This window comes from Rhinoraja longicauda, chromosome 26 (assembly GCF_053455715.1).
Source record: "Rhinoraja longicauda isolate Sanriku21f chromosome 26, sRhiLon1.1, whole genome shotgun sequence".
Lineage (NCBI taxonomy): Eukaryota > Metazoa > Chordata > Chondrichthyes > Rajiformes > Arhynchobatidae > Rhinoraja > Rhinoraja longicauda.
Window position 1 is genome coordinate 10373508 of NC_135978.1, and position 16836 is coordinate 10390343.

The following is a 16836-nucleotide window of genomic DNA, read 5'->3' on the forward strand; positions in this document are numbered from 1 at the left end:
ACGGGTGTCAGAGGTTATTGGGAGAAGGTAGGAGAATGGGGTTAGGAGGGAGAGATAGATCAGCCATGATTGAATGGCAGAGTAGACTTGATGGGCTGAATGGCCTAATTCCACTCCTTTTCCTGATGACCTTATGAACATTTGTAGAAATATGGATTAGTAAATGAAAGTCAGGTTCTGTTTGGGGGGGTGGGGGGCTGGTGAAAGAAGTACAAATTATTTTCTGTATATGGATTCGGATAGAGAGGCACGTTTAGATTTGTTAATAGATTTTGAAATCTCTTGGCTTAAAGGAATAGTGGCAATCAAGAGTTGAGAGTGTTTAATTGTCATTATACATCGGGAACGGAACAATTAAATTCTTACTTGTTGCAGCTTTTACAGGCACATTAACGCATCTGGATACAAAAACGACAATGAACAGAAGAAGGGTGGTGATGGACAACATTGTTTTAAACTAATTGAACACTGGCTCAGCTTACGAAGCTCACATTTCTTGAATAAATATATAAAGGATCTATAAATAGTTTCCCCAAAATTTTGACTTTAGAACCACTTTAGTTTTTGAAGCTGATTAATATCCTGGGCATGCATGTACAGAACACGCTGAGTTTTCAGATAATACAACATTTTGTAATGTCTTCAAGAGGACAACTAATGAGTTGGGCAAACATAAATTAGACTTAAGCAGGGAACTACGAAATAAAATATTTTGATTGGAAAAACAGAATGTAATCTAATTTATGCAGTTTATAGTAGAATTAGGAACGTTTTCTCTGTTTAAACAAAAGGCACAAGATTAAATGTAAATTCCTTCATTATTGTTTAAATTGGCCAATGTGTACCAATTCTCCTAGAAACAAATTGTAATTATTTGTATTTATTTAATTTAGTGTTTTCTTTGTGGCTTGAGGATATGTTCTTTTCTGTTTATTTCGAATTGCCCTCAAATGTGATGTTGAGTGTCCTTGACTGTTGCTCATGTGTAGAAGGTACTTAAACACTGCGTTCAGGTAGAAGCTTGTTTAGTGTGAATGTAACTTGGCACATCCCAGCTGGTGCCTGAATGTTGTTTTGGTCTTGCTTCATGCAGTCACTCTCCAAGGAGCTGCAGTCAGCACCTGGTCTTAGCTGGATGGTTCATTGAATTGGTCACTGTTGTAATTTGGGGTCAGGGAACAACCCCGAGGAACACTAACATTTTTGCTCTGAAGGTGAAATAATTGACTTCCAATGTACAAAAACCATATTTCTTTACAGTAGTGATGACTCCAGTGAGTGGAAAATTTACCCTCAACTCCCAATTACTTTCATTTTACTAGATCTCTTTTTCATCATGCTGTGGAATAATTTCCTAATGTCAATGCCAATCAATCTCTCCTAACCTGTTCAAGTTTTTTGTCCATATTTAAACTAAGACTGTAAAGCGTTCAAAAGCTAAATGGTCCTGGACCGTAACAGATGGTGGGTTCATATTTGATAGCATGAACAACTATTTTTGCCATCACTGAATGAGTGTAGAGTAAAAGGGTGGCAAATATCAGATTAAATTTGTCCTGTTGTGAATTTGGTGTACCTGAAAAATTCCTATTTTGCTGAATAGATGACTAAACTGTTGCTGAAATAATTTGTCTTAAGTTATGGCTATTTCTGGACCGTTAGTCTTCTGCATTATCGCTATAATGTTAGTTCCAAGCCCTTCAATGGATGCAGGGCACTCAGTAGTTTCTTTAAATGAAGTGGAATGAATTAAATTCTCTGAGGACTAGCAACTATAATGGTGAGCGCTTTGAGAGAAGGCAGAAATGTTTATCCATTTGGCATGGTGTGAATGTGTTTACCACACAGAGCTCTGCCATTATCATGGATGAGGATGTTAAAAAAAAAAAGTATTTCCATCCAGAATTGGCAGGTCTGCAAAGCTTTGATCTAGTAGTTGGCTGTACAATCACTAGCTCTCGTGAAGCACGGAGTGTTCACATTTTAGCATGCATCGAGTTGCTGTTCTATTTGAGCAGATTGTAATGTACATGTTGATCTATACTGAAGAATGCCTCAAAGTTGACAAACTGTTTTAACTGTTTACACATTTAATGTTGCAGCTGCTTTTATGTTTGAGGATTTTGCTTGAATGAAAAGTCATTGAATTTTTCAGCTATTCTCCATTCAGAATTTAAAGCACTGTAAGTGTTTGTGTAAAGTCTTATTAGTGTCAAGGAATCAAAGTTTAATTTGTGCAAAAGTAAACTAGATAATGAAAACTGCATGTTGAACAAATTGAAATTATGTGTAATCTCTCTCCACCATTGAAATGTCAGGAAGATGGAGCTTAATTATTATTTTGAGAATCAAACTTCAACTTTCAGAGATCTTTTTCAACAAAATTGTAACAGAATCATTCACTGTTCTAATTGTGTCAAATTTGAAATTTCTCTATTTTGAATTATTAATTTCTGATTTATTTAATTTTTCATAGGGCTCGAGCTATTCGGTTTCGACAGGAGAACAATGAAGCAGTTGGTGGCTTCTTCTCACAAATTGGTGAACTATATACAGTGCATCATCTATGGGGTAAATAACTTTATGCATTCATATTTCTGTGCACTTTTTCTGGCCAATTGTGGGTCCTAATGCTTATTGAACATGCTTAATCTTAAGAAAGAAGAAAAAAATTAAATTCTTTAGTTTTGCTTCGTAAATATAAAAATGAATGATTACAGCATTGAAATGTAGCTGGTAAAATTTATTTACCAATGGCTGGAGTCACAAAATACCTCTCAAATGAAATAGGAAATGCTCTTATCAGAATAAATGCTATAATGTCTTTAGAATAGACCTTGGAATAGTACTGGCAATGTGTGGGACTAGGAGAAAATATTTTGAATGATTGAACAACCTCTGAACTAAAATCGCAGTTCTTTGCCAGCTGTTTTGATTCTCCCACACAGTCCGTTTTGTATTCATTGCAGCATGTGTTAATCTGTTCATACTGACCTGATTCCATGTTGTAATTTAATTGTGTAATGTTCTCAATGAACATATTTTCTCAGGGTTCGTCTTGGTGATATACCTGAAGGCTCCTGAACATTTCAATAAGATTTTATCTGTCTTTGTTTTTACGTTGCTTGCTTTTTTAAAATCTTTTAATGTGTTGATGCACTGTTTTCTAAGGCTCTTCAAGGTACTTTCTTAGCTTCCCTTTCTCGTTATTAATGTTCACTTTTATCAGAGGCTGACTGTTATAGTTTTCAATTTAGACTTCCAGCATTTGGAAATTCTGTTTTAATTGAACAATATGTTGTATGCTCTAAATCCTAATTTTGTTTATAAAATATTCTCAATGGAATTGCTGCCAGATTGCAACTAATTTTTGATGTTGCAATTTCATGTTCCTCTCCAAGAAAAGTAACAATATATGTTCACATACAATCCTTAACAACAGCAACAAATTTCAAGACGATAGATACATTTCAGTACTGTGGATAAATTTCAGTACTGTGCCACAATGAATTATTGGAACAGGTTATCGAAAACTGGATTTAAAAAAAAAAAGATTTGGAGGAGTATCTTCAATTCAGGAGAGACTTCGTTTCAGAGGGGATTTTTGGAGCCTTCAGGCTTTGGCAGCAAAAAGCACAAATACCAAAGGCGGTGCAGTTAAATTTATACGATACAAGATGAGAATTAGGTTAGTGTAACAACCTAATGGTTGCAGGGATAGAGGAAATTTGACATAAAGATGGATTCGTTTATGGAGAGATTGGAAAATGATGAGAATTTTTAAATTAAATCATTGCTTCATTGCCAGTGTAGATTAGCAGGCATAGGTGATTGGTCAGTCGGGTGGGGATCGGAGCACAGGCATCACGGTAGTGCAACAGTAGCATTGCTGCCTTGCAGTGCTGGAGACCGGGTTTGATTATGGGTGATGTCGGTATGGAGTTTCTACGTTCTTCCCGTGACCGTGTGGGTTTTCTCCGAGATCTTCAGTTTCCTCCCACACTCCAAAGACGTACGGGTTTGAAGGTTAATTGGCTTGGGTTTGTATACTTGATATAAGTGTAAATTGTCCCTAGTGTGTGTAGGATTGTGTTAATGTACAGGGATCACTGGTCGGTGCAGATTCGGTGGGCCGAAGGGCCTTTTTCATGTATCTCCAAACTAAACTAAACATCAGTTTTGAATAACGTCTAGAGTGGAATGATGGAGGCCAACCAAGAATTCATAGGGTAGATTATCAAGCAACTGGCATGCATGAATATTTCAGAAGCTGATGAACTATTGTTAGAGGCAAAGTCATTTGAGTTATGCAGATGGAAAAAGGCAAGCATAATAAATAATGTTTGTCAGAGTCTTTGTGGTTTTCCTGTAACTCATCAATTTTTTAGTACCTTCGTCTTTACCCCACTCCTTGCTTTATTGATTCAACAAATTGCTCCTAAATTTAAAATGAAATAAAAGATAAAGTACTGCTGGTGCATTTGGCCAGCATGTAACTTTTTTAAAAACTGGTTTTCAGCTCACAGCAACAAAATAAAAATTTCCATTGTAAGTTAACTAGATGGCAATATACTAATATTATTTAGGATTATTGAAGCTTTCAATGGGCACATCTGTAGTAAAAGGATAACAGTGCTAAGCAGAGAGGATGATAGAAACATAGAAAATAGGTGCAGGAGTAGGCCATTCTCCCCTTTGAGCCAGCACCGCCATTCAATATGTCATGGCTGATCATCCAAAATCAGTATCCTATTCCTGATTTTACCCCATATCCCTTGATTCCGTTAGCCCTAAGAGCTAAATCTAACTCTCTCTTGAAAACATCCAGTGAATTGGCCTCCACTGCCATCTGTGGCAGAGAATTCCACAGATTCACAACTCTCTGGGTGAAAGATAAAGCCAGTAATGTCCAATCAAAGACACTCCGAGGGTCTCCAATGAGGTAGATAGTTTCTTGGAGTGCAAGAGGATGAGGGGGTGATCTTATAGAGGTGTACAAAATCATGAGAGGAATAGATGGGGTAAACACACAGAGCCTCCTGCCCAGAGTTGGGGAATCTAGAACCAGAGGACATAGGTCCATGTTGAAAGGGGGCGTATGGAATGAGCTGCCGGAGGAGGTAGTTGAGGCAGGGACCATCACAAATTTAATGAAATATTTAGACATGTACATGGATAGCACAGGTTTAGAGGGATATGGGCCAAACGCAAGCAGGTGGGACTAGTGTAGATTGGACATGTTGGTCGGTGTGGGCAAGTTCGACCAAATGTAGCATATGCAAATGATACATAAAACTTCATTTACCAGGGCCCCAATATGTTTTCCAATCTCTCCGCCTCAACACCACCGCAGGCCCGGTCACCCTTGTCAGCGTGTATGCCCCGACACTGTCCTCCACATCAGACACAAAGGACGAGTGCCTCAAGAACCTCAGGGGAATGTACAATGGCATTAAGGAAGCACTAGGACCAGTCCAGAGCAAGACAGCCCCCCTCAAATCCTCCACTGGCGAAGTAATCACAGACAAATGCCAGCAGATGGAGAGATGGGTGGAACACTACTCCGACCTCTACTCGAGAGAGAACACTGTGTCCTCCTCAGCCCTTGACGTCATCGAGTGCCTGCCGACCATGGATGAGTTAGATGGAGAGCCGACGGTAGAAGAGCTCAGCCAAGGCCATTGGCAGCCTGGCCTCAGGCAAGGCCCCAGGCAGCGACGGGATTCCCCCTGACCTGATGAAGCATTGCAAGACCTCCTTACTGCTTCCTCTGCATGAAGTCCTCTGCCAGTGCTGGCAAGAAGGAGCTGTACCGCAGGACATGAGGGATGCCACGATCATTACCCTCTTCAAGAACAAGGGCGAGAGAAGCGACTGCAACAACTACAGAGGCATCTCCCTCAACATTGTCGGTAAGGTCTTTGCTCGGGTCATCTTGATCCACCTGCAGAAGCTGGCAGAACGTGTCTACCCAGAGTCACAGTGCGGTTTCCAAGCTGGAAGGTCAACAGTAGACATGGTCTTCTCCCTTCGCCAGCTCCAGGAGAAGTGCAGAGAACAGCGGATGCCCCTGTATATTGCTTTCATTGATCTCACCAAGGCGTTTGACTTCGTCAGCAGAGATGGCCTATTGACAACTCTTCACAGTAATATCAGCTTCAATTCTATGTTCTGAAACAACGTAATCCATTATAATGAAGGACTTCATTTTCCTGCCTCTGTGAACAGTATGTTACTGAACAGATAGCATTGTTAATCACTGCAGGACAACAGGATTAATTAACAAAAATTTCTATAGTCTCAGTCGTACAGCACGGAAACAGGCACTTTTGCCCAACTCATCCATGCCGACCAAGATATCCCATCTAAGCCAGGTGCATTTGCCTGCGTTTGGGCCACATTCCTTGAAACCTTTCCTATCCAAGTACCTGCCAAGTGTCTTCTATGTGCTGTTATACTATCTGCCTCAGCTACCTCTTCTCGCAGCTTGGTCCATATACCCACCACCCTCTGAGTTAAAAATGCCAGACCCGAAACATTACCTGACCATGATTCCCAGTTGCTTCAGCACTTTGTGTCCTTTTATGTAGACCAGCATCTGCAGTTCCTGGTTTCTACTCTGAAAAAGTTACCACTCAGTTTCGTATCAAATCTTGCCCCTCTCACCTTAAACAATATGTGCGTTTATTTTTGATTCCTGTACTCTGGGTCAAAGACACTGTGCATTCGCATTATCTATTCCCCTCATGATTTGATATACCCTTATAAGAACACTCAGCCTCTGGCACTCCTAGCCTGCCCAAACTCTCCTTATAGATCAGCCCCTCAAGTCCTGGCAACATCCTCATTAATCTTCGATGTGCTCTTTCCAGCTTAATGACATCCTTCCTATAGCAGGGTGGTTAAAACTGAATATAATACTCCAAGTGTTGCCTCACCAACGTCTTGTATAACTGTAATATAACATTCCAACTTCTATACCCAATACCCTGACTAATGAAAACCAATGTACCAAAGGCTTCCTTGACCACCCATATACTTAAAAAATGATTTATCAGTATATATAATGTGGTTTCCCATTATACTCTGGTTATCTGTGGTAGCAGGTAGAATTGTAAATGCACTTAAGTTTACGAAGTGGTGTGTTTTAAAATAAAATAATATTATTGACCAAGTGAAAATGACAACTTGCAATAAGTAAATAATATCACATAATGTTATAGTAGAATTATAACATTCGATTTTGACGGCTTATTTATATTAAAGATAATAAATAAGGAATATAAATTTAACTTTATTTTCTTCTGCCTTGTGCTTTATAAAGCTTACAAAGACTTGCAGACAAGAGATGAAACACGAAATTCAGCATGGCAAAAACCTGGCTGGGATGAATGTGTATATTACACAGGTATTTTTCCGTGCATAATTAGTGGTCTGAAAATTCTTTAAAATTGAATGAGAGCTGCATTGATCTATAGCACCAGAGAGCCGGTTCGGGTGAAGCCTGTGGAGAGATTTTCCTCGTGACCTTGTTGGTTTCATCCCACATCCCAACGATATGCAGATTTGCAGATAAATTAACTGCTATAAAATGCCCCTAGTGTGTAGAGAGTGGATGAAAAAGTGGGATAACGTGTGAACGGGGGATCAGTGGTCGGTGTGGACTTGATGAAAAGTCCAGAAGTTGGACAAAGGACATGTTTCCATGTTGTATCTCTAAACCCTTCTAAACAATCAGAATGACTCTGTCTAAACTTGTAACTGAATTCTACTAAATCATTTCACACACTCTATAGAACCTTCACATTATTCCGAAAGAGTAACAGCCAAATTTGGATGCAGTACTCCAGTTCTGGCTTAATCAGTACTTTATAAAAGTTTAACATAAGCTTCCTCTTATGCACTCATTAAACTTTCTCTCATTCTATCATGTCATCTCTAAATATTTACCCTTGTATACATCACCACTTTCTTTTCCTACATACTCTAAAATTTTATCAATTGCTCTTTGTTGCCTATTTTTTCCTGATAAAATTGCAACATATTACCAATATTGGTCTTCAGTTTGTTGGCCCTATTCGGAACAGAAATTCAGGAAAATAAACCCCATGGATTTCTTCCGAAAAAAAATAAACAAGCCTTTGCATTACTGATTTTTTTTTTAATGATCTCTATTACACTTTGTGCTTTGTGGAAATGTCAAGGCTATCTGTAATAACAGATGGAATACATTTTCACTTTGCACCGTTCTTTCACAGCTGTTTTGCTTGACTTGCTCTGTGTGTGAAATTAATATCCAGAAGAAAGTAGATCTTAAATTTTGTTGATATATTTTATGGTTCATTAGGATAGAAAGTACAAATGGCTGTGATCATCATAGTAAACATTTGGCTATAGTGATTGCAAGAATACATGATTCAAGTGTTTTCGAGTCAGCAGCAAAGTTGAATTTTGTCTCTTGTGCTCTAGTGACCAAATTCTCTTAACAAGTCATTGGGCATAAGTTGGCTTCAACCTGCCTTTCTGATAGTACACTTCAAGTGCATACTTTTATAAACAAATGCTTTTTCTGTATTCACAACAATAAATGAAGCATAATGGTATCTATATACTAAAACTCTCGTTTGTTTGTTCCTGAGCTATAGTCAAAACGGTACATGATAGCGCGTCAATTTTAGGCCCACCTTAAACCCTTTGTCACTGTTGTCCCTTTGGTGCTAATGGAAGAGGTTTCATTGAAATCGGTGTTATATTTTTAAAGTTATTCACATTTTAAAGTTTAAATCTATCTCCTAGGGAGGGGGGGGGAGCAGGGAGGATGAGGGGGGAGGAATGGGGGGTGGAGGGAGAGGGTGAAGGAGGGGAGGGGAGGATGGGATGGAGGGAGGATAAGGGGATTGAGGGGGATGGAGTGGAGGGGAGGGGGGGGGGGAGAAGAGGGTGCTGCACCAATGCAGGAGAGGTTTGGGCCCAATGGGTCCACTTGGTCAAGTAAACAATAAAAATGCTGAACAATGCTAGTATTGTATTGGGTTGTTTTGAACTAATGTAGTTGACACTGAAGAAAATGTTTGCATTTCCACATTTTTGCATTAACTGTTGAACGTTTCCTTTCTGAATATAAATCAAAAATACTTAAATCTGCCTTATTAAAAAAAGATTATAAAACAATTGTCACATTCTAATGTTTGCATTTTGATTTATCAATGTCCCGTATCAAGGTTTTGAATGTATGCATGAGTTATACGTGTTGTTTTGTCTTTACAGTGCCCCTTATCCAGCGGATGGATTCCAGGATTATGATCCCACTAAGAATTTCACCACTTCAGTAGATTTCAACTGGGAACATCTTTCAAGAAAGTTAATAAATTGTGTCTTGTCTTAATATATGAGGAAAAAAATACCAGATTACCGACATGACTATACTTGTCATGATTTAAAGTGTGTTAACTTCTGGACCTTTTATCAAATTTGCAGAAATATTTCTCACGCAAACTGTTACCAATAGCAATATTTTATTTCTGAAGCACTAAAATTACAATGTTAGGCGTTTAAAAATCTTGAATGCTTATCTTTTATTTTATTGTCTTTTTTCACTTTCAGTGCACTCCTCTCTCTGCCTTTGGAAAGTTTCATTAATGTTGGTGTGTTTTTGTTTATTTTGTCTGCTCCATTCAGTAGAATGATCTTTGAAAGGGGGTAACTTTCAGGTATTATTTCAGCTTCGTGTTCCATTGTGCAAATCCCAGGGCAATTAATTGCCTGATTCTTGGAAAAACGAGCAATCAGAGTTCCCACCCCAAAATATCGATGATCCCACTTTAATAAGATATGATATCACAATTTTTAATGCTGTTACTTAGGGAATTACTTTTTAAATCAAAATAGTTTTTGTGAAGAATGGATAGTACATCTGCTGTTTCTCTGATACAAGTTCAACATAAAACGATACAGTAGATTATTTTTGGGTTTGCTTTCTACTGCTGTAGGTGGTGCATGTTTAATCACTGTACAAATTTAAGCTTACAATATCATTTTTTTTAACTGGTTTTGTTGTGTGGTTATTTTTTAAATGGCACCATTATATATAGTATCTGGTGTTTACAATAATTAAGTAGATCTAATTAAAGAAAGAAGTGAGTTTCTAAAACCTTGATCCACAGTCAGGCTACAACATCCGGTACACTTTGAAGGCTGTAATAAACTTGATTTACAACACTTGTGTTTACATTGCCTGCAGATTTTGTAATATAAAAAAACATGGATAACAAATTGGAGTGGCACAGTGGTGCAGCTAGTGCAGTTGCTGCCTCTCAGCTCCAGCGTCCTAGGTTCAATGCTGACCTCCAATGCTGGAGCTGTCAATGTGGAGTTTGCATGTTCTCCCTGTGTCAACACTAGTTTTCCCCTTGTGCTCCAGTTTCCTCCGCTGTCCCAAAGATGGGCAGTTTGGTAGACTAATTGGCCACAGTAAGGTACAGTGGTCTACAGGCGAGTAGTAGAATTGTTTGGGGGGGGGGGGTTGATGGAAATGTGGGGAGAATAAAATGAGATCTCATGGCTCATTGGCGCTTTTCCGATTCCAAACTTGTGCATAACTTTCCCCACAACCCTGCGTCCGATGATGCTAATGTCAATCTATCTCTCTTCCTCTTCCTCCTCTTGCTAATGTTTATCTATCTATAATAGATAAGCCGCAAAGCCTTTTTAGGTATGTGAAGAGGAAAAAAATAGTCAAGGCAAATGTAGGTCCCTTGAAGACAGAAGCAGGGGATTTATTTTGGGGAACAAGGAAATGGCAGACGAGTTGAACTGGTATTTTGGATCTGTCTTCACTAAGGAAGATACAAACAATCTCCCAGATGTTCTAGTGGCCAGAGATCCTAGGGTGATGGACGAACTGAAGGAAATCCACATTAGGCAGGAAATGGTGTTGGGTAGACTGATGGGACTGAAGGCTGATAAATCCCCAGGGCCTGATGGTCTGCATCCCAGGGTACTTAAGGAGGTGGCTCTAGAAATTGTGGACGCATTGGTAATCATTTTCCAATGTTCTATAGATTCAGGATCAGTTCCTGTGGATTGGAGGGTAGCTAATGTTATCCCACTTTTTAAGAAAGGAGGGAGAGAGAAAACGGGAAATTATAGACCAGTTAGTCTGGCATCAGTGGTGGGGAAGATGCTGGAGTCAATTATAAAAGACGAAATTGCGGAGCATTTGGATAGCAGTAACAGGATCGTCCGAGTCAGCATGGATTTACGAAGGGGAAATCATGCTTGACTAATCTTCTGGAATTTTTTGAGGATGTAACTAGGAAAATTGACAGGAAGAGCCAGTGGATGTGGTGTACCTCGACTTTCAGAAAGCCTTTGACAAGGTCCCACATAGGAGATTAGTGGGCAAAATTAGAGCACATGGTATTGGGGGTAGGGTACTGACATGGATAGAAAATTGGTTGACAGACAGAAAACAAAGAGTGGGGATAAATGGATCTCTTTCAGAATGGCAGGTAGTGACTAGTGGGGTACCGCAAGGCTTGGTGCTGGGACCGCAGCTATTTACAATATACATTAATGACTTGGATGAAGGGATTAAAAGTACCATTAGCAAATTTGCAGATGATACAAAGCTGGGTGGTAGTGTGAACTGTGAGGAAGATGCTATGAGGTTGCAGGGTGACTTGGACAGGTTGTGTGAGTGGGTGGATGCATGGCAGATGCAGTTTAATGTGGATAAGTGTGAGGTTATCCACTTTGGTGGTAAGAATAGGAGGGCAGATTATTATCTGAATGGTGTCAAGTTAGGAAAAGGGGACTTACAACGAGATCTGCGTGTCCTAGTGCATCAGTCACTGAAAGGAAGCATGCAGGTACAGCAGGCAGTGAAGAAAGCCAATGGAATGTTGGCCTTCATAACAAGAGGAGTTGAGTATAGGAGCAAAGAGGTCCTGCAGTTGTACAGAGCCATAGTGAGATCGCACCTGGAGTACTGTGTGCGGTTTTGGTCTCCAAATTTGAGGACGGATATTCTTGCTATTGAGGGCGTGCAGCGTAGGTTTACTAGGTTAATTCCCGGAATGGCGGGACTGTCATATGTTGAAAGACTGGAGTGGCTAGGCTTGTATACACTGGGATTTAGAAGGATGAGAGGGGATCTTATCGAAACATGATTATTAAGGGGTTGGACATGTTAGAGGCAGGAAACATGTTCCCAATGTTGGGGGAGTCCAGAACCAGGGGCCACAGTTTAAGAATAAGGGGTAGGCCATTTAGAACGTAGATGAGGAAAAACTTTTTCAGTCAGAGTTGTGAATCTGTGGAATTCTCTGCCTCAGAAGGCAGTGGAGGCCAAATCTCTGAGTGCATTCAAGAGAGAGCTTGAGCTCTTAAGGATAGCGGGGGAGGGGGGGGTATGGGGAGAAGGCAGGAACAGGGTTGAGAATGATCAGCCATGATCACATTGAATGGTGGTGCTGGCTCGAGGGGCCGAATGGCCTACTCATTGTCTATTGTCAATACCACTTGAATGAGTGGCTTGGACAATTGGATGAATTTGTAAGTTACCATTGTCTTCTTGGAATAAAATGTTTGTTTATCAAAGGGCTACAAATTGAAAGATGGTAGGCAATGCAACCTGACTATTTGACATGGAAAGTGAATACATTAGGCTTAAATAATTCAAAGCTTTAACAGTGGGCCTGAATCTGTAGGTTCCAATACATGTGGAAATTAGCTCAATTCCAGTATTCTTAAGAATGACACTATTGGTAGATGAACCAATAAGATATGCAGCAAATGTTGTGGGTGTAGTCTGATAAGTCTGTTTGATTAGTGCAGGTGTCAGAGGTTATGGGGAAAAGGCAGAATGGGGTTAGGAAGGAGAGATAGGTCAGCCATGATTGAATGGTGAAGTAGACTTGATGGGCCAAATGGCCTAATTCTGCTCCAATCACTTATGATCTTATGAAGTCCATATGCATTCAGTGTCAGTTATTTTAAATAACTCGTTTTAAGTGCTGCTATGCGTGTGCAACGGTAGATTTCCACAAGGCTTATTATTTCCTAATGGCAAGATTGGATTATAAAAACAATCAAGCTATTAAAGCGGATCTTTACAGGATATTTGTGTTGTGGGCCGCAGGGCTAGTTCCTGTGCTATACTGATCAATCTTAAAAATTAAGAACTTTTAATCAGCAGAATACCAACCAACTCCTGAGACTTCAAGAAATAACAAACAGGTTACTGGGCTCTTAATACAAGTGCAAGAACAAGCAGAATGGAAAAGGACATCAGGAGTATCGATCCACCATCAGCTGGGGCAACTGCTAGCTGCACCACTGCAAAGAGCCAGAAAACATAATTTTGTATAATTAAAAATAAAAAGTTCGGATGGAGTAATAGGAACTATTTACAGTAAGTGAGAAATAGATAACCAATAAATTCAAAAGGGACACAAAAAGCTGGAGTAACTCAGTGGGTCAGATAGCATCTCTGGAGAAAAGGGACTCGGGCGGCACGGTAGCGCAGCGGTAGAGTTGCTGCTTTACAGCGAATGCTGCGCCGGAGACTCAGGTTCGATCCTGACTACGGGTGCTGCACTGTAAGGAGTTTGTACGTTCTCCCCGTGACCCGCGTGGGTTTTCTCCGAGATCTTCGGTTTCCTCCCACACTCCAAAGACGTACAGGTATGTAGGTTAATTGGCTGGTTAAATGTAAAAATTGTCCCTAGTGGGTGTAGGATAGTGTTAATGTACGGGGATCGCTGGGCGGCACGGACTTGGAGGGCCGAAAAGGCCTGTTTCCGGCTGTATATATATGATGATATGACCCGAAATATCACCTATTTTCTCTGGGGCTGCTGTCTGGCCCGCTGAGTTACTCCAGCTTTTTGTGTCTATCTTAGGTTTAGACCAGCATCTGCAGTTCCTTTCGACAAACTTCAAAAGAGAATTGAATTTGAAGAAAGTGATTGCAGAAATGTTAGGATTGTTCATCGAGGCATTGGTGCAGGGCTCAGTTGTATCCCCCTTCACTACTATGCTCCGATTTATTTTATTTACTTGTTTATTTTTATACTAGTTGAACATCCTACTCCATTTTTGAAGTATCTTTCCTTAACTATCAACACTATTATCAGTTGTCAGGTCATCTGGGGCAAAATTTTACCAAGAAGCATACATGTCCATATCCCTCTTAGCACACAAAGACCATCTTTTAAACACCTCTCCCGCAACCTAACGCGCTCAGATTTTCTTGCCATAGAAAGCCTTTCTGGCGGCACTATATTAGTTGGTTGATTATTAGCTCATTTATGCACCATTTGAGCAATTCAAAGGAAAAAGTGTTTATCTCCATAAGGAATTGCTGACTTCAAGCTGAAGGTTTTTGTTTAAATATAAAAAATCTTGTCTCAACACAACGTTTTAGTGTTCTGAGTGCATCCTGCACAGGATGGAGACCACAAAACAGCATTGTGCAGAGGACTTGTATGCCAAGGTCGCTTGTACGATATGAACAAATAGAAACAGAAAATAGGTGCAGGAGTAGGCCATGTGCACCGCCATTCAATACGATCATGGCTGATTATCTAGAATTGACACCCTGTTCCATTCTACCCCCATATCCCTTGATTCCATTAGCCCTAAGAGCTATATCTAACACTCTCTTGAATACATCCAGTGAATAAAACATGTATTTACAAATTCTCCAAAACCACTGTGAGAAGTCATCTAAAGTATGTTTTAAGGGAAGAAAATGGGTGCAAGTTTTGTAAATACCGGGAAACAATTAGAAATGTGTCATGACCGTGTTCAGAACGAACAAGATGTGAAGTATTTTATCTGAATTTTCTGTAATCATAGGCTCGTATGAACTGCTGCTAATTTAACCTTAATGGTGACACAGCTAATATCAGTGACAGCCTTCATGTTGTACATCATTTGTTGACCAATATGCCAAACAATTTCCACAGATGTCCACACACTAAGAGATTGTATATCTCACCCTGTTAAATTTGTTTTAACTTTTCCCTTGAATATCAATTTTCCATAGGAGCTCAGCTTGTTTTTCACACTGACACCCATGCTATGTTATTCTATCAATCACTGTAAGGATAAATAGATTGTGAGCTAGCAGGAGACATTTAGACTCAAAACCAATTGGGATTTCCTTTGGCTGTGCAGCAGAGAGGAATTTTAAACAAAGAAACACGATTAGACTGCAAATTAATGGTCAGATAAGGCTGCAACATTTTGCTGAATCAAGCCCTTACAAAGTTTCAACTACTTGAGGATAAAGGATAAAAGTTTTACAAGCAGAACAATAGCAGAACAATATTTACTGCAGCTTGCAGGGGTTTACAATCCAATTAATTTCTGTTGGCATTTTACCATATGCAAGTTACCATATTCTTGCTCCCCCAATGGATATCAAGTAAAAAGAGCAAAAACAGGCAACCTCTCAAATTCTGAAGGTAGACTCAGCGGGTCAGGCAGCATCTCGGGAGAGAAGGAATGGGTGACGTTTCGGGTCGAGACCCTTCTTCAGACTGATGTCAGGGGAGGGGTCGGAACAAAGATAGGATGAAGTCGGAGACAGGAAGACTAGTGGGAGAACTGGGAAGGGAGAGAGGATGGAGAGGGGAAGCAAGGACTACCTGAAGTTAGAGGTCAATGTTCATACTGCTGGGGTGTAAACTGCCCAAGCGAAATGTGAGGTGCTGTTCCTCCAATTTGCATTGGGCCTCACTCTAACAATGGAGGAGGCCCAGGACAGAAAGGTCAGGTTGGGAATGGGAGGGGGAGTTGAAGTGCTGAGCCACCGAGACATCAGATTAGTTGAGACCGACTCAACAAACGCTTCGTCTCAAATTCTGAATGTTTCTTAACAGAATTGTTTCATTCTTATAAGGGAAGTGAATGTTTACAGGGCAGGCAATTTTTGCCCCTTCCTAATTCGCCAAGAGGTACCACTCCAATCCAAGTGCAGACGACATTCGCACTGTGCAGTAAGGTGGGGACTCTAGGATCTCGGTAAGCAACTTGCAAATGCTAACGTGTGGGGAAGAACTGCAGATGTTGGTTTAAATCGAAGGTACACACAAAATGCTGGAGTAACTCAGTCTGAAGAAGGGTTCCGACCCGAAATGTCACCCATTCCTTCTCTCCGGAGATGCGGCCTGTCCCGCTGAGGTACTCCAGCATTTTGTGCCTACCTTGCAAATGTTGACATTCCTGTACAGCTCCTTATCCATGGCTTAAACATTAGCAGACATAGCTTTCAAAGCGATAATGCACTTTTCAGTGCGTACGCACAGTGGCCACTGCAGTTCATTCAGACGTGTATGCTTCCAGCATTTTTCCTGTTTTCATTTCTGCACCAGCAAAAATATACCCTTTAAATGCCAACTTGGCTCAACAGTATCAGAAGCTTCACCTGTAGTGTGGTACTGAGAGAATGATACCAAGAATTTTCACATGTAAAATTAAGGTTCAATTGATGTGTAAAATCTCAAGGCAAACAAATGGGAACATTATTTACAGTATATATTTGTTTTATAACAATTAAAACACTTCAAAAGTAATTATACTTTTGTGGTAGACCTTGGGGATGTAAAGAGTGCACTGTGAACATAAATATTGTGTGTTGAATTTGCTTTCAATAATTATTGCTGAAGCTAATTCTTTTAAGGAAATTAGATGATTCTGTAACATAAAAGGCATGTAAAAATATAGGGCTCAATCAAAAATGTTAGTCTGATTGATGACCTGAATTGTTTCATCATACAACAGTAGTTTCCTAAGCCTTTGGAAATAAAATTCTTGCCCTGCGATTTT

At 40.0% G+C, this 16836-nt stretch overlaps 1 protein-coding gene across 1 annotated transcript in view; it reads left to right on the forward strand.

The window, feature by feature from the left end:
• LOC144606479 (protein NipSnap homolog 2-like) overlaps positions 1-10049 on the forward strand; it is a 28300-nt gene extending 18251 nt beyond the window's left edge. The window contains exons 8-10 of the mRNA XM_078422628.1: positions 2477-2571; positions 7325-7408; positions 9268-10049. Of these exons, the coding sequence (XP_078278754.1) occupies positions 2477-2571; positions 7325-7408; positions 9268-9332 (244 nt within the window). The 3' untranslated portion in view covers positions 9333-10049. The remainder of the gene's footprint in view (positions 1-2476; positions 2572-7324; positions 7409-9267) is intronic.
• The last annotated feature ends 6787 nt before the right edge of the window (positions 10050-16836 follow it).